Raw genomic sequence first — 18,039 nt, forward strand, 5'->3', positions numbered from 1 at the left:
TCTGGGGATTGAAGCAGGGACTCTTTATATGCCAGTGCAGAGCACTTACCACCAGAGCCACCAGGACGCCATTTCTTGAGCAGCAGCAGAACCATGAGGAAAAATTAAAGATGGGACAAAATTGGGTGTTAAAATCCAAGGTTTGTGAAATGGATTTCTCAGGAACTAATCTGAGCCTTTTCATCTTAAATATACAAAACTTCCAGCCTTCAACAGTATCAAAGATAACGCTTGGATTGATTTGCCTTAGTAAGGATGTTCCAGTACAGAGAGGCAGGTTTAGTGTTTGTGTTCTGCAAGTCATGCAGAACCTTTTGGAGGAAAAGAGTTTTGTATAAGCTTTCTCCTGGTGAGGAAAGCAACTAGTGAGAGGTTAGCTCCTGCCTGTTTGTGGCTCTTGAAGCAGACATGATCTGACTGATCCCTTAATGGGTAATGGTTTTGCTTGTGTAATCACCCAGCTCAATCAGTAACATGCAAAAAACATGTATAAAACAGGGGAAAAAGTATATCTATTTTAGGCTCTCAGGCACAACTTTCTCCATAACCCTTTATTTCAAGTGACCTTAGATGCTGCAAATATCTTTGGTTTTTGCAGTAGCTCCCTGCTGCTTAATTATCATTTCACTTCTCCCTGAAAGTAATTTTCTTTCTGATTTTTCAAAAAATGTGACTGATATTGGATTTGGAACTATCTGGGTTTAGGACTAGCTCCTCTCACGCCAATCTCAGGCCTCCTTTCTCCTTGGATTCCCAAACTCAACTCCTTTCTATCTACTTTCTACCAGAGAGACATCTTCTTACTTCCTTTTTCAAGATCAGTTCAAAACTTGAATAGCCCTACTCTGCAGAGGAAAGACTGAAGCTAGCTTCTGTAGCTCCTTCCCACCTTGGGGAATTTCTGAGAAGCCCCCAACTCCTCAAGGAAGAGGCAGGAGCCACAAACAGGCCAGATTTTCAGGATATCCACAATAAATATGCATGAGATTGATTGCATGGACTGTCACCATTGTATGCCAATCTATCTCATGTATATTCATTGTGAATATTCTGAAAACCTGGCCTGTTTGTGGATCTCAAGGACTGGAGTTGGACACTCATGCTCTATGGTGTAACTAGAAGTGTTTCAGTCCAGTAGGGGGAGTATTGAGGTCTCTGAGAAAATTCTGTTCAATCCTGGAGTGCATTCAGAGTTGAAGTATGTGGCAACATAGGGGCTTGTACACTGTGAAGTCACAGGATGCCAGAAGAATCAAAAAGGAGTTTTAGGATCCAGATCAAATATTTAATGCCATCATCCATAAAGGTTCCTCTGTCTAGATCAGTGGTTCTCAACCCTGTCCTGGGGACCCCCCCCCCCCCCCAGCCAGTCGGGTTTTCATGATATCCACAATGAATATGCATGAGAGAAAATTTGCATACTCTGCCTCCATAACTTGCAAATTTTCTCTCATGCATATTCATTGTGGATATCATGAAAACCCGACTGGCTGGGGGGGGGTCCCCAGGACAGGGTTGAGAACCACTGGTCTAGATGCTGCTGACAGCAAAAGGACCAGCAGAAACAAAGCCTGTTTATTCCCTTTGTATATTTTTTGATAGCAGTGTCATCTAAGTGCATAGAAATAGTGAGCAGAGGTCACCTGGGAATGTGTATCCATGATGATCCTGTAACTGTGTTGTTTTGGGAGAAGAATAATGGCCCCAGGGTATTGGCATGGTGGCCACCCAGGAAAACACTAGGACTTGCCTATGTGTGTGTATAGGACCCAGATGTTTTTGGGAACAATACAAAAGATGTCCTCTGTGAAATGGGAGACTAATGTGCAACTCTCATTAAGTAACTCACTGATCTTAGTCCCTTATTGAGTGTATAATTTGCAATGCTACTTATTATGTTCTTCTGTTGTTTTCCATCAGGTACTGTTCCTTTTCTCCTCTTCCTGTTTTTCCCTCTCTTCTCTCGCCCCTTCTCTCTTGCTATCTGCTCTCTCTCCCCCACCCTGTTTTTTTGTAATTTTCTCCTTCAGTTATATCGTAATCCGGCATGATGTACCCACGAATGTCGATATATAAAAGCTAATAAATAAATAAAATAAATAAATCTTGGAAGGAAACAGTGTGGATATTTTTTATGTGGTATAGAACAGTTATTTGTTTTCTAGATTTGGATTGAATGATTTATTCATTTTGAGGAATAATGTGTGTCCAAAAAATAAATGGTATGATGTTAGTCTCCATATTCCTCTCTGCTAATACCGCTACAGCAATGTCAAAGGCCTGGTTTAAAGTATTTTGGACAACCAGGAGCCAAGTTCAAAATGTTTCTTATAATTTTTAGCTAACCAAAATCAAAACTATTGAGCTTTAACAGAAGCACAACCAAACCATGAACATTTTTTGGCACCATAACCAACCGTCATCTCCCGCAGCAATGCCAGAATCATCTGTGCAATCATCCAGTCCAAACATAGGGCCCTATTTGCTATGCATTTTTCCCATCGACACAAACTGGGAGAAGACTTTTAGTTAATGGGCCCCTTAGATTGTAGACCTCCGGGGACAGGGAAATACCTACTGTACCTGAATGTAACTTGCCTTGAAAAAGCGTGAGCTATACCGTAATCTAAATAAATTAAATTCTCCTCAACAGTGCTGCTCTTGTCCGTGGTGCAGCCTGTTCACTGAGTCAGTAACCCTCTGTATACTGATCCATCAGATGAAAAGAGGACCTCAAAAGCTCTGCTTCATCGCAAGCATTCTTCTCTTCTTATTGTATCTCCTCTGGCAAATCTTGTGATAAAACATTGCAATAAATTAAATTAATCATTACCTGTTTCAGCCATACATTTGTAGTCATCATCTGGTTTTTCTCATCCTGAAAAAAGGACGAGGAAATAAAAAGAGCGAGCGTTAATTTTAATCTGCTTGAAAGAGCAATTTGTCTGAAGTAAAATCAATGGTTGACAGAAGGCCAACTGATAGCACAACCCTTCGTGTTCTCTACTCACTCCCCCTCTGCTGACCCTTTCAGTACATCTCACAAATTAGCTGCCTCCTCTCAGGTTTTCTCAGGCATGTCAGCTATCTGCAGTGGCCAGATGGGTTTTCCTATCTCAAAAGAACAAGGCCTAATAGGTTAATGCGTGTTTCTGATTTCAGTAAAGGTATTTGGAGGCTTAATATTGGATTTTTGTCATTCCAAAAAGCCAGGGACTGACCATGGTGATGATTTCACTATATCAGCAGAGAGTGGCTAAAGGCAGCTTTGAAAGAGGGTTCAGCTGGCAGACTTCAGTTAAGCTGGAATAAAATTACAGATACATAAAAGTAGATTTTCTAGGCAGCTTTCATAATTTCCCAGTTATGGCCTCAGCAGTTAAGAAGAAAACATGAATGGATAATAAAATTGCTTACCTTTTCAGGATTTGATTTGTTGTTTTTTTTGTAGTTTACCACTTCTTAACTTACAATTCTGTATCGTATATGTTATTTATATATAGCATATATCTCCCCTATAGCTATCAATTTTTTTTTTATATATGCACCATACAGTCTTTGGTTACAGAAATTGGACTGATAGAAGAGTGAAGCAATTTAACCTTTTCACCCTTTCAGGTGCTTTAAAAATATATTAATTTTATCATTTCCCTATATCACGACTCCAAAGTGCTCATAGCACTGATCAATATAAAAATCTGTAAATGTGGGTTATGCCCACCCATTTTTCTCCCTTCAGGTAGGTCTTAAGTTCCTACTTTCTTGGCCACAAGAAGTCACTGCATCAGTTGTCTTACATATGAGAAAAGATGTGGAAGAAGAGTAGGAAACTACTGAACGTTGTATGTGATCCTTACCTGATGAGAGACGAGTGAACAAGTAAGAGGAGAGGCCATGTAGAGGATGTTAAAGTCTGTGAACTTTTTTTTTTTTTTTTTTTACATCATTTAGGGTTTCTTTGAAATATTTGCAGACAGAGCATATCTCCCTAATAGATGGGAGATATGCACTAGAAAATACTGAATTTCCATCCAGGTTGGTTGACTTTGCTGTTTCATTTTGTTTGCTTTTTTCAGTTCTCTGTGGACCACCTGTACGAAACATTTTGCCCACAGAAAATAAAATGGAAAAAAATCCTACAGTACAGTGAGCCCTGCATGAACCATACATGAGAGCTATGACTGTCTACATCAAACCATTACAGCTTCTAGGTTTTTTGGGAATCTGTTGAGTCCTCTTGTCTGTTACAATTATGAAAGCCTTAAAATGAAAAATACTGATATAAGGTTGATTGAGGTTACTGAAGGAGCAAAGTGTGACAGTGGAGAAACATCCCTTGTTTCTATCCCCTCTTTTTCCCGTCCTCTTAACAACCAGTGAGAGGAACAGTGAGGTAAAGATGTAGCTTTGATGATCATTGTGCCGTTCCCCCCCCCCCCCAACACATACACATGTACCTGGCAGAAGAAGCTGTGCTTAACACGATGCCAACTTCCTGTGCCACAAAGGGCCAGTCTTGCAGTATCAGCAAGCAGTTAGCTTATACTGCAAGAATGACCCCGTGGGGCACAGGAAGCTGACACTGTGTTAAGTACTGCTCCTTCTGCCTGCTGCATGAGGTGGGGAGGGGTGATGAAAGCAGGCCAGAAGTGAACTTGAAAAGTCATGGAAGGCCTCCCAGCTCCTATGTATTCCCACAGGGAATCATACAAGGCCTCGCTCCCTTCGTTTCTACCCCACCTTCTAGAGAAATGAGAATGCAACCCTTCTTACCTAATCTACATTCCTCCATACTGAAGAGATGCAGGATAGCCTCCCTCCCACCCCACTCCAACTTGAAAAGCTACAGATGGATTTATCTGTTGCGGGCAATGGCAGTGTATAGGGAAGAAAAGTTGGCCAGGAAGAGAAGAAAAGGGTAAGATCCTGATGGGGGCCTGGATCAAGCTCTTGAGAGAGAGAGAGATGCAGCAGTATATAGGATCTTAAGGAGAAGGAGCCTTGATCAAGGCCTTTGGGAGGGAAGGGAATACTCTCCAGTGAATGGAGTTCCAAAGGAGGGCATAGAGAAAGAGGACTGGGGATTGGGGCAAGATTGGCCAGACTACACTGGAGATTTCGGGATAGGGTAGGGAGGAGCAGCCCTCTAGGGAAAAAGGATGCAAGGAGAACATCTGGGACTAAGGGAGAGGAGATGTGGTCATGTGGGGAGAGATTTTTGAGAGCAGTAGGATGAGATAAAGGACACGGGATGAAGAAAGAATCCAGGTTGTGTGGAAGGGGTACAGGGACATGGGAGAGACATGGAGCAAGAGATGGAAGGGTAGGGCACAGATTAGGAGACAGAGGAACTAGAGACTGAGGGAATCCTGAATATGGGGAAAGTTGAGGAACAAAGGATTGAGGATGGAGGTAGAGGGTGAGAGGACTGGTTATTGGGTAGAGGGAGAAGGAGACGAGACCCATGATGGAAGAGTGGTGGTGAAAGAGAAGAGTGAGGAGAGGTGGGAAAGGAGAGAGAACCAGGGATGGTGAGAAATGGGGATAGAGGACCCTGAATGAAAGGAGAAATTAATCTAGGAAGATAATATAGGAAGGGTATGAGGAATGGAGAAGATCTAAGAGACCGAGGAGGAATGGGGAAAGGATACCAAGCAGGAAGAGGAAGAACAGAAAGAGGAGACAAGGAGGAAGAGAAGAAACAAGAAGAGCAAGAAGGATAAAAAGAAAAAGTATTAAAATATCCAATTTGAAGGAAAGAAACAAAGAAGGGAGAGACAACTAAAACAGAAAGAAAAAAGAACACCAGAGAGAGAGAGAGATAGAGATAAAACTATGAAAAAGGGAACAGGGACAAGACTAGAGAATGAGGAAAAAGGTCATCCCTACAATTGCTTCCCTCACTAGCAGATGCCACATTATATTGTAAGCAGTCAGTATGAAGCCTAGGGGGTTCAACTTGACCAAAACCTCACATTGGAACCTGACATCTAGAAAGTAGTAAGCCCAGTTTCATGTACCTGCATAATTTCCTTGATTTCAGGTCCCTATACAAGTGCATCTCATGATACACTTTGAAGCGCCTCTAGTTCCTACAAAGTACTTCTGCGAGAATTTTGGTATGTGCAAAAGCAACTGATCAGATCAAGCCTATTTACATCAACTTCACTGGCTCCTAGTAGAAAGCAGGATAAAATTTTACATGCTCTGCTTTATCTTCAAATGCTTGAACAAACAAGCCCCTGAATACCTCTCTCAGCTCCTTTCCCCTTACACACCCTCACGGGAGCTCCTTTATGCTGAATTGGCTCTTTTTCTCTCCTCCGCTGACTGCTGTCCTGCACAAGACTGCACTTTCAGCTGTTACGCATCAACAATTTGGAAGAAAATATCACTAATTTTGTGCCTGGATCCATGCTACCTTAACACAGGAAAAAAGCTAAGGCATGTCTTTTCAGCTAGGCCTTCCCCTACGTTCCACATCTTTGCCCCAACTTTCTGAACTTCCGATGAGAGTGTATTATATACAACAGGGACACAACTAGGCCTTGAAACTGTTCACAATCCTAATGTTAAGTTAGTGGCAAATTCTGATTAAGCTGTTCTAATGCCTCTGTTTATTTACATTTATTGTAATCTACCTTAAGACCAACTTTGGGAAAAGATGGAATATCAAATGTTCATAAATAAATAAATTATATTGGGCCATAAAATCAAGTCAGAGACAAAGGTTGGAAACTTTAATTGTCTGGTTGAAAATATTAATAACTAATTATGTAAAATATCCTAGGTCTCAGCTCGAAGTCTCTGATCTGGACATGTTGCCCACATAGAATTCATGGGGCCCAGATTCAACAACATTTAGCTTGTAAGTTATCCAGCTAAATGCCAACTTTTGATTATTTTGGGCACTTATCCAGCTAAAATGTATGCAGATAACTCATATATAGTCTGCAGATAACTCAAATATAGTCTGCTTAGTTGGTTATGTTAATCTGTTAAACTTTTACTCTGTAAAAGCTGTTTCATTGATTACACTGTTCAGCTCTGTTGCTGAATCCTTGTTGCCTGTAAACTGAAATGATGTCCAACAACGAATGTCGGTATAAAAAAACCTTAAATAAATAAATAAATTATCCAGCTACATTTTAGATGGATAAAATAGAGGGGTACAAAGTGTAATACACCAATCACCAAATTCACCACCAATCGGGTATCTATCTAAATATCAAATATAAAAACTCAACACCCAATTTTCAAAGTTTAGAAATGGACAATTTTCCAAATGACATTTCTAATTGAAAAAAAAATTGAAAAAAAAATAGTAGAGGAGTTCCAGGGGTGTCAGGTTAGCTGGATAACTTTTCTGGCTAACTCTGGTCATGCCATAGAGTAGTCCTGAAGTTAAATGGTGCATCTGTGCTACTGAGTATCCCGCCAAAGTTAGCTGAATAAGTTTATCTGGCTAATTTTGCAAACAAGCCAGCAGCTGAATATTGTCCCCTATTAGGGATGTGAACTGGGTCCGGAATCGTATCCGGAATCATAATCGTGGGATCGGAATCATAGCCATTTTTTTATCGGCTGCAACTGATCCCGATCCCAATAAACTCATCCCGACCCCTAAAATCAAATTCTATAGAATCCCCCCACCCTCCCGAGCCCCCCAAAACATTCTTTAAGTACCTGGTGGTCCAGCGGCCCTCCCGACCCCCCCAAAACTTTTTTAAAGTACCCGGTGGTCTAGCGGGTATCCTGGGAGCGATCTCCCACTCTCGGGCCGTCAGCTGCCAGTAAACAAAATGGCGCCAATGGCCCTTTGCCACATGCTAGGAGCAATGGATGGCCCGCGCCATGTTTAAAGATGGCGCCGGCCAGCCATAGCTCCTACCATGTGACAGGGCCAACCAATGGCACCGGTAGCCCCTGTCACATGGTAAGGGCAAAGGGCCATCAGCGCCATTTTGTTTACTGGCAGCCGACGGCCTGAGAGCGGGAGCTCGCTCCCGGGATCCCCACTAGACCACCAGGTATTTTAAAAAAGTTTTGGGGGGGGTCGGGGATGCTAATCAATTAGATCCAAAGGGTCAGGGTGGGTTTTGGGGTTTTTTTTTGGGATGTGTTCCCTTTCTCTCCTCCCCCCAAACAGATACGAAAACCACACGAACCATTCGTGGGGTTTCCTATCTGTTTTGGGGGTGCTCCGATATCTGACGAATTTTGAAATATCATACCGATATTTCAAATCGTCAGAAAAACAATTCACATCCCTATACCCTATAGGTGATTTTGTTGACTGAGTTGACTTTTTCTGGGGCATAATTAATTCTGTTGAATCTGGCCATACATGCCAGCCCTGAGGCTTTTGTATCAGGCCAAAAAATACTTTGTGTTAACAAAGCTTGAAGAATGTGTTTTTAGGCATATTTTGAGAATAGATCACTACAGTTTTCTATAAGACAGTGCACTGAATAATGTCCCCCAGTGATCTGCTCACTCTCTTCTGGTACTTCAGGGAAAAAGTGTCCTGGATTCACCCAACAGAATTCTGGTAGTCTTATTGTGAGACTGCCACATGTGTAAATGGTGTTTAAAGATATTTTTGATAAAACAGAGAGAAGGCTATAAAGGGTTTCTTTTCAGTCCACCAGAGGGGTTGGGATGGGGTGGGGAGAATTTCTCAGTAATTCATTTCACAAGGCAGCAAAACAGGTAAGCAACAATCTGACTGCAAGGCCGTTGAGTAAATGAGGGTATATCACAAGATATAGTAACAAAATTCTCAACAGATCTATAGAAAATCCAAAGCGGGTTCACAGAAATCTGCCACTGATTTCCTTAGCTTCTCAAGCCCATTTTGGATATCACTGAGATTTTTGAGGATTTTCCCAGCAGTCCCAGATGGCTCATCCCTAATCAGGTTATAGCCTTACCTGATTTCATTGAGGAAAACAGAGTTACCATATGACATCATAGGACATCACAGGACATCACATAAGACAGTAATCTTTACATTAACATGACACAACTAAAAAGCAATATTCCCTATAACACTGGTAAACAAAGGTTTTGTTTCCTTCAGGCTTTTTGCTGTTCCAAATAGATTTTTTGATGCTGATCACAGATATTACTTCGAAAGTTGTACATCACCATAAGGTTTTTGAGAAACGGCCAATTTTGTGTTACAATATTTGCGGCAAATGTTTCCACGTATAAGTGACGCCAAGATAAAAGAAGGTGTTTTCGTTGGCCCACAAATCCGAGCTGTGATGAAGGACAGCCACTTTGATGGTCTTCTGCAAGGTACAGAATGTGTTGCGTGGCCAGCCTTCAAGAATGTCATTTGTAACTTTCTAGGCAACTATAAGGCAACAGACTATGTCGAAAAGGTTGAAAATCTGCTTCAGACATACAAATTGATGAAGTGCAACATGTCATTGAAGATACATTTTCTTCATTCCCACTTGGACTTCTTCCCAGACAACCTTGGCACTGTGAGTGATGAACCTGGTGAAAGGTTTCATTAAGACATTGTCAAAATGGAGAAATGGTATCATGGCAAGTGGAACTCCTCCATGCTGGGTGACTATGATTGGACTCTCATCCACGAAGCATTGGACAGTGATTTCAAATGAAAATCTTTGGTAAAACATTTTTTGTTTTGTTTTCTGGTGCCAACATTGCCATTATAGCTTATGCCACTACAGACAGGTAACAACAATGCTTAATGTATATCACACTTTTCTGGCAAACGGTACGTGATACAGATATAATAAATGCATATTTGTGTTCAGCTTGTTAAAATCTACTTGTTTCACCGAAGGTTGTGGAGGAAACAAAATGTTCCCAGAAATTTGTTTACCAGTGTAATTTGCCTTGCGAGTATTTTTCACTTAGCCCCTTTCCAAAGTGTTGACCCATCACTAGATTATCAATTTCAGGCATACAGTGACTGGCACGGTATACAAGTTGCCATGAGTTTGACATAGTTCCTTCTTTTCTTTCTTTCTTTCTTTTTTTTTGGGGGGGTGGGGGTGGGGTGGGGTGGGCAATTGGCTGCCATTTCCTCTAGTTTCTTTAGGCCTCCAACTCAGACAAAACCAGGGCTGGGATCTGATGGCAAGAGCCTTCATTCACAGGAGGATTTTATATCCTCTCTCAGCATTATTTAGTCCAGTCATTGCTGCAATGAGGGAGAAACTTTGGAAAGGGATCTAGCTCTTGCTTAACTCTGGTCTTTGTAAAATAAATTTCCATATCTTCATGCCGTTTTAGTCTAGTCCTGAAGTTCTACCTCCTACGCCCAATGTATACTGATCCTTCTCATCCCGTGAAGGGGACACAACCATGACACAGAGACTTTGGGGTTGGGACTTAGAAAAACAGAAATGGACCAGAACCTCTTCAGCACACGCAGTTGCAGCAGACTGAAGCTACTCACCACATCTATCAGCTGAGCAATGGACAAGCCGAACTTGACAATGACAATATCAGAAGTATTGGGGACAGGTCGTGACCATCTGTTGTAATCGGAGAAAAGGTGTCTGAACAGGTGCTCTTCAGCATGAGAATGGGTCCTGATCAGGCAGCAGACTGTGGGGAGAGAGAAGGAAGGGAACACGTAAAGATCTCTTTTGCTTGTGAAGAAGACATTTTGCAGCTAGGTTGGCACTTTTCCGCCATGCCATAAGTGATGCATGCACTGTATGATGTTTCCTGCAGAGGCAGGAGAACAAGGTGGTGCCAGATTACAGAGACTCTTTACCGCATTTGATTAGCAACATTTGTGTTTAGATTTCAGATGATACTTTTAATCTTTTAACAGTCTGTAGCCATGAGGCTATATTTATGCTTATGGGACTACATTATGAGACACTCACCTGGATCTTTTATGTTGATTGAAATCCCAGATCTATTTCATACACTATTTAATTGAAAAATAGAAATAACTCCAGTGTTTAACTTACTTATTATAGGCAGACACTCAAACTTCCTTCCAAAATATGAGTTTAGCATAGCCTAGAATTCTTAACCTCCTTTCATCTGTTGTAATGAGATAATTCTGATAGTTAAAATTATCCCTTGGTGTGGCAGAAATTCTTTTTTTTTTTTCATGTAACTGGAACTAAATAGAATGATTTCCCTTTTTTGTGTTACCATTGTTCTATTGTTGCAATTTGCAGCTGTAAGGATACACAAAGGCCAATGAGGCCAAACAAAGATGAAATAAATGTATGGGAAAGGAGAGACTGTCTTTATAATTTTTTAGGATATAAAGTTTTTTGTCATGTATAATATATTGTAATTGTACAATATGCTAATAAGTGCCATACAATGGTATATATCCCTCATGGCACAATTTGTTTGTCCAAAAGAGCATCATCTCCCACTGCTGTGCTTGCAATACACTGAATTTCTCAGCTTTGCTTAACTGCAGTCCCTCCATTCAACTAATACAGGATGACATCTTTAATGCTCTGAGCGAGAATACATGCATCACCTCTTTACTGATACGTGCATCTTTTTTCCTTCTGTCACTATCTATTATCCATGAATGAAAACAGTAGCTTTGTGTCTCAGGCCTCTGTTATGACTTCTTCTCTTCTGAGATCACAAAGCCCCCATTGCTCTGACATTACCATCTGATCTGTTGCTACAGAAATGAATGTGATGTCATATGTACTACAGAATGCTAACTTCAACCTAGAGCATGGACGGTGATTCTTTACAATAGCCCTTGATGGCTAGCCTGGGTATTACCCACTAATTGACAGTCGAAGTCAGTTTGATTTCTTTTAAATATAACAGTTTTAATTGAATTTAGTATTTGTGAATTGAAAAAATAAAAAATAAACACAGAAAAGTGCATTTTCTGTTCTCACACATGCTCCCTGTGGCTGCCCCTCAGAAAGCAGACAATGCATGATCAGAATTTGGATGGATGCTTGGGATCTTAGTGCTTTTTAATTGGTCAGTTTATAATTCAGACAATGGTTAGCAGTAAGAGAGGATGCCTTTCAAATGCCAGGATGGGGAAAACAATTCTTATCCAAGCCCACAGAGTTGTGCTATTGAGCAAATCTGTGAAACAGGTAGGATGAAACCGTTTCCAGCCAGAATGAACTACTGCAGCAAAAACCTGGGTTTCTGTGCCAATGTCCTTGTTGTCATAAAAGAAAAAGGGATAAAATATGAAATATGTCAAATTATGCCTAACGATTTGCAGTTTATAAAGTGTTCCTGGGTGAGTGCGTGCCATGAGGCAAAGAGGATTAAATGGCTCCATCCTGGTACTACATACAGAGGACAACTTGCTCCTTGCATGCTAACCAGGACAACAGTCAAGTAAATAGTGATTTTGCTTTCATAGGCTCAGGTTGAAAAAGACACACACATACATACCAAGATACCATCATATTTCTAGTAGGGAAATATGATGGTATGTAAACTAAACACTAGGGAGTGAATTGTCATTAAGAAGCCAGGGGGCAAAATAGCTGGCTGTTTTATAGTAAGCTACATTTAGGGAATGTTTTAGCCACAACTACCCTGGATTTGCTGTGGCTGAACATTTATCTAAATTTAGTCAGCTACAGCATAGCCAACTAGCTTTAAGCCTGCTCTTCCTGCACATAGAAATAGCCACCTAACTAACCCATGATAATTCCTGCTAGCCTGCTAAGAACCTTCCCACTTCCCATCCTCACTCATCCTCCAACCACACAGCCAGGAATGCCCACATTTTGGACAGCTTAATATAGCCTCCTAATGAACATGGGTGACTGCTTGGTAAAGGTAAATTTTCAAAAGCTTGAGTGTAGCTGGCTAACTACCAAAGTTAGCTGGCTTGATCCTTTTGAAAATACCCCTGCAACAGAGGTTTCCAACCAGTGTACTATGGGGGCTATCAGTTGTACTGCAAACCTTTGACCTCCTGCAGAAGGAAGATGAAGCCAGGGCACAGCTGCCACTGCTGGTAGAAGAGGTTTTTTCCCCCCTCTCTCTCGCCTCACCCCCGATTCCCTGCATTATGGCCTCCCAAACACTTCCGACTTCAAAGGGAAGCTGTGAGAGGAGGTGGAGAGTGGAGGGTTGGGAAGATGGTGCTGATGCCAAGGGGAGTTGGAGGGAGGGGGCGGTGGTGATGCCCATACATGGGATAGGGAAGGGATGGCGCTGATGTTAGAAGGATGGGAGGGAAGGGAAGATCATGGTGCCAAAGTGTGGGAGCAGGGGGAGAGAGAAGGAAATGTGGTGATGCCAGGGAGGTGGCAGGGAAGAAAGATTGTGATGCCAGGGCAGTAGGAGGGAAGGGAAGGTGGTGCTGATGTCAGGAGTCTGGGTTGAAAGAGAAATGCTGATGCCAGGGGGTGGGGAGGAGGGAAGGGAAGGTGCTGATGCCAGGTATGTGAAGGAAGGGAAGACAGTACTGAAGGTAGGGGTGTGGGTAGAAGGGCAGGGAGGGGAAAGTGGTGATGCTAGGGGGTGCAGTGGGGGAAGGAAGGCACGGTGATGATGACAGATGGGGGAAGGGGACAGGGGAAGGAAAGTGATGGTGTGCCACCACAAAGTGAAGCCAGTGCCAGGTGATTTACTACTCTTCAGTTTGTCATTCAGGTTCACCGTGATTTGGTTCAGTTGATCTGAATCATCACTCATTAAAACCTTCTCCGCTACAGGTATCTTCCCAACATCCTCTTCAGAAAACACCAAAGCAAAGAAATTGTTTAATCTTTCCGCGATGGCCTTATCTTCCCTAAGTGACCCTTTAACCCCTCGATCATCTATCAGTCTAACCAACTCCCTCGCAGGCTTTCTGCTTCAGAAATATTTTTTAAAGTTTTTATTATGAGTTTTTGCCTCTACGGCCAACTTCTTTTCAAATTCTCTCTTAGCCTGTCTTATCAGTGTCTTACATTTAACTTGTCAATGCTTATGCTTAATTCTATTTTCCACTGATGGATTCTTCTTCCAATTTTTGAATGAAGATCTTTTGGCTAAAATAGCCTCTTTCACCTCACTTTTTAGCAATGCTGCCGGCAATTGCTTGACCTTCCTTCTTCCTTTCTTAATGCGAGGAATACATATGGACTGTGCTTCTAGGATGGTATTTTTTTTAACAATGTCCACAACTGTTGCACACTTTTTACTTTTGTAGCTGCACCTTTCAATTTTTTTTTAACTATTTTTCTCATTTTATCAAAGTTTCCATTTTGAACGTTCAGTGCTACAGCCATGGATTTACTTACTTTCCCCCTTACAGTCATTAATTCAAATTTGATCATATTATGATCAATATCACCAAACGGCCCCACCACAATTACCTCTCTCACCAAATCCTGCGATCCATTGAGAATTAGATCTAAAATTGTTCCCTCTCTCGTTGGTTCCTGAACCAATTACTCCATAAAACTATCATTTATTCTATCCAGGAACTTTATCTCTCTAGCATCTCTTGATGTTTCACTTACCTAGTCAATATTGGGTTAATTGAAATCTCTCATTACTACTGCACTACCAATTTGATTAGCTTCCCTAATTTCTCTAAGCATTTCACTGTCCGTCTCACCATCTTGGCCAGGTGGATGGTAGTATATTCCTATCACTATACTCTTCCCCAACACACAAGGCATTTCTACCCATAAAGATTCGATTGTGCATTTAGGGGCAGATTTTAAAAAAGTACGCGCACGCGTACTTTTGTTCGCGCAACCAGAGCAAACAAAAGTACGCCGGATTTTAAAAGATACGCACGTAGCCACGGGTATCTTTTAAAATCCGGGGTTGGCGTGCCCAAGGCTGTGCAAAATCGGCAGCCTGAGTGCGCCGAGCCGCGCAGCCTGCCTCCGTTCCCTCCGAGGCCGCTCCGAAATCGGAGCGGCCATGGAGGGAACTTTCTTTCCGGCGCCCCCCCACCTTCCCTTTCCTTCCCCTAACTAACCCACCCCCCGGCCCTAACTAATTCCCCCCCTACCTTTATTTTAAAAGTTATGCCTGCCCAAGGCAGGTGTACCTTGCACGCGCCAGCAGACCATGTTCCGGTCCGGGGGCTGGTCCGGAGATCGCGTCCACGCCCCCGGAATGCCCCCCGATGATGTGCTGGTCACAACATGCCCCCCGACACGCCTCCCCAGGAAAGCCCCGGGACTTAAGCGCATCCTGGGGCTTGTGCGCGCTGCCGAGCCTATGCAACATAGACTCGGCGCATGCAGGGGGTGGAAGGGGCAGCTTTTTGGGGGTTATGCGTGTATCTTACACGCGTACTCCTTTGAAAATCTGCCCTTAGTCTCATGCAGATCTTTATCTCGTTGGACCACCCCATGACCAAGATGCTTCTCTCCGTCATTGCGATATAATTTGTACCCTGGTATAGCACTATCCCATTGGTTTTCCTCTTTTCAACATGTCTCTGAAATGCCAATTAAGTCTATGACATCATTCACTGTTATACACTCTAAGGGGCAGATTTTTAAAAAGTACATGCGTGTACTTTTGTTCGCGCAACCGGCGCAAACAAAAGTACGCCGGATTTTAAAAGATACATGCATAGCCGCGCATATCTTTTAAAATCCGGGGTCAGCATGCGCAAGGCTGCGAAAAATCGGCAGCCTGCGCGCACCGAGCCGCGCAGCCTGACTCTGTTCCCTCCGAGGCCGCTCCGAAATCGGAGCGGCCTCGGAGGGAACTTTCTTTCCGGCGCCCCCCACCTTCCCTTTCCTTCCCCTAACTAACCCGCCCCTCGGCCCTAACTAATTCCCCCCCTACCTTTATTTCAAAAGTTACGCCTGCCCAAGGCAGGCGTAACTTGCATGCGCCGGCACGCCATGTTCCGGTCCGGGGACTGGTCTGGAGGCCGCGTCCATGCCCCCGGAATGCCTCTGAACTGGAACCATGCCCGTAGCCCCACCCCCGGAACGCCCCCAATGACGTGCCGGCCGCGACACGCCCCTGATACGCCCCCGGCACGCCCTCCTAGGAAAGCCCCGGGACTTACGCGCATCCCGGGGCTTGTGCGCGCCACCGAACCTATGCAGCATAGGCTCGGCGCACACAGGGGGTGGAAGGGGCAGCTTTTCAGGGGTTACACGCGTATCTTACGCGCGTACCCCTTTGAAAATGTGCCCCTAATTCTCCCATCTTACTTCTTATAGTTCTGGCATTAGCATACAAACATTTCAAATTGTGTTTTTTGCTTGTATTTTCTGCTTTTCAGTTGACAGGGATAAATTGGAATCTTTTAGATCAGGTAAGTTTTTAATTATAGGCACATGGCCTACTTTTCTTATTATTAGAATCTCTCTGTTGGGATACCCTAACTCTAATGCTTCATTAGTATCCTTCAAAGATACCTCCCTCCAAATGATGCACTGCTGAGTGACTGTTGGCTTTCCCCTTTGATTTAGTTTAAAAGCTGCTCTATCTCCTTTATAAAGGTTAGCACCAGCAGCCTGGTTCCACCCTGGTTAAGGTGGAGTCCAACCCTTCGGAAAAGAGTCCCCCTTCCCTAAAAGATTCCCCAGTTCCTTACAAAACTGAATCCCTCTTTCGTGCACCATCTCCTTATCCATGCATTGAGACTCTGGAGCTCTGCCTGCCTCTGGGGACCTTCACGTAGAACATGGAACATTTCAGAGAACGCTACCCTGGAGGTTCTAGATTTCAGTTTTCTACCTAAGATCCTAAATTTAGCTTCCAGAATCTCCCTCCCACATTTTACTACGTCGTTTGTGCCCACATGTACCATGACAGCCGGTTCCTCCCCAGCACTGTCTAAAATCCTATCTAGGTGATGTGTGAGGTCCACCACCTTCGCACCAGTAGGCATGTTACCAGGCAATCCTCAGGCCCACCAGCCACTCAGCTGTCTACATTCCTAATAATCGAATCACCAACTATGATGGCTGACCTGACTCTTCCCTCCTGGCCAGTAGCCCTGGGAGACACATCCTCAGTGCAAGAGGACAATGCACCTCCTGGAGAGCAAGTCCTTGCTACAGGATCATTTTCTGATTCACCAGGTTGATGCTATCTGATCCAGACTGGAGTTAGGACTTGGCTAAGATGTCCCTGAAGATCTCATTATATATCTCTCTATCTGCCTCATCTCATCCAGGTCTGCCACTCTAGCCTCTAGATTTTGGACTTGGATGCACACATACAATTTCTCACCAGCAGGAAAAAAATCATACATGTGACACTCGATGCAGAAGACTGGGAAGCCCCCTCTTGCTGCTGGACTGCTGCCTTCATCTTAAATTTGTTCAGTTACTAGTTGTTTTAGGTTGCTATGGGAGCAGGACTGTATACAGTTAGGGTCCTTTAAATGCATTAGTGTTTTTACTATTTATCTGGTAGTGCCCTAAAGAGAATGATTAAACTCTTGATAAAGTGTGGGGAATTTCTGAATTTAAGTTAAAAGGCTGATTAATTTTTTATTTCTTTATTTTTATTTTTTTTTTAATGTGACAGTGTCACCTGCCTATAAATTAAAGGATGAGCTAGGGGTGGGTGGGAGAGAGGTGGGAAGATTGGGAAATGTAAATACACAAACTTCTGTTTTTTTTTTGCCGGCCTTTCTGACTACCTATTTAATGCAAAACACACAACTTTCTGATTTTTGCCTGCATATCTGACTATTTAATACAAAATAGGGATGTGAATCGTTTTAGGACGATTAAAATTATCGTCCGATAATTTTAATATCGTCTTAAACCGTTATGGAACACAATACAATACAGATTCTAACGATTTATCGTTATAAATCGTTAGAATCGTGAGCCGGCACACTAAAACCCCCTAAAACCCACCCCCGACCCTTTAAATTAAATCCCCCACCCTCCCGAACCCCCCCCCAAATAACTTAAATAACCTGCGGGTCCAGCGGCGGTCCGGAATGGCAGCGGTCTGGAACGGGCTCCTGCTCCTGAATCTTGTCGTCTTAGCCGGCGCCATTTTCCAAAATGGCGCCGGAAAATGGCGGCGGCCATAGACGAAAAAGATTGGACGGCAGGAGGTCCTTCCGGACCCCCGCTGGACTTT

General features: G+C 43.1%; 1 protein-coding gene across 3 annotated transcripts in view; it reads right to left on the reverse strand.

Moving 5' to 3' along the window:
- CHRNA2 (cholinergic receptor nicotinic alpha 2 subunit) overlaps positions 1–18,039 on the reverse strand; it is a 59,261-nt gene that overhangs the window by 15,253 nt on the left and 25,969 nt on the right. For 2 of the 3 annotated variants that reach the window (XM_029596211.1, XM_029596210.1), the window contains exons 3-4: positions 10,442–10,593; positions 2,834–2,878 (exon numbers count right to left, since the gene is read on the reverse strand). In XM_029596211.1, coding sequence (XP_029452071.1) covers positions 2,834–2,878; positions 10,442–10,593 — 197 coding nt within the window. Of the gene's footprint in view, positions 1–2,833; positions 2,879–10,441; positions 10,594–10,880; positions 10,925–18,039 lie in introns of all 3 variants that reach the window. The other variant, XM_029596212.1, reaches the window with a different exon arrangement.

This window comes from Rhinatrema bivittatum, chromosome 3 (assembly GCF_901001135.1).
Source record: "Rhinatrema bivittatum chromosome 3, aRhiBiv1.1, whole genome shotgun sequence".
Classification (NCBI taxonomy): domain Eukaryota; kingdom Metazoa; phylum Chordata; class Amphibia; order Gymnophiona; family Rhinatrematidae; genus Rhinatrema; species Rhinatrema bivittatum.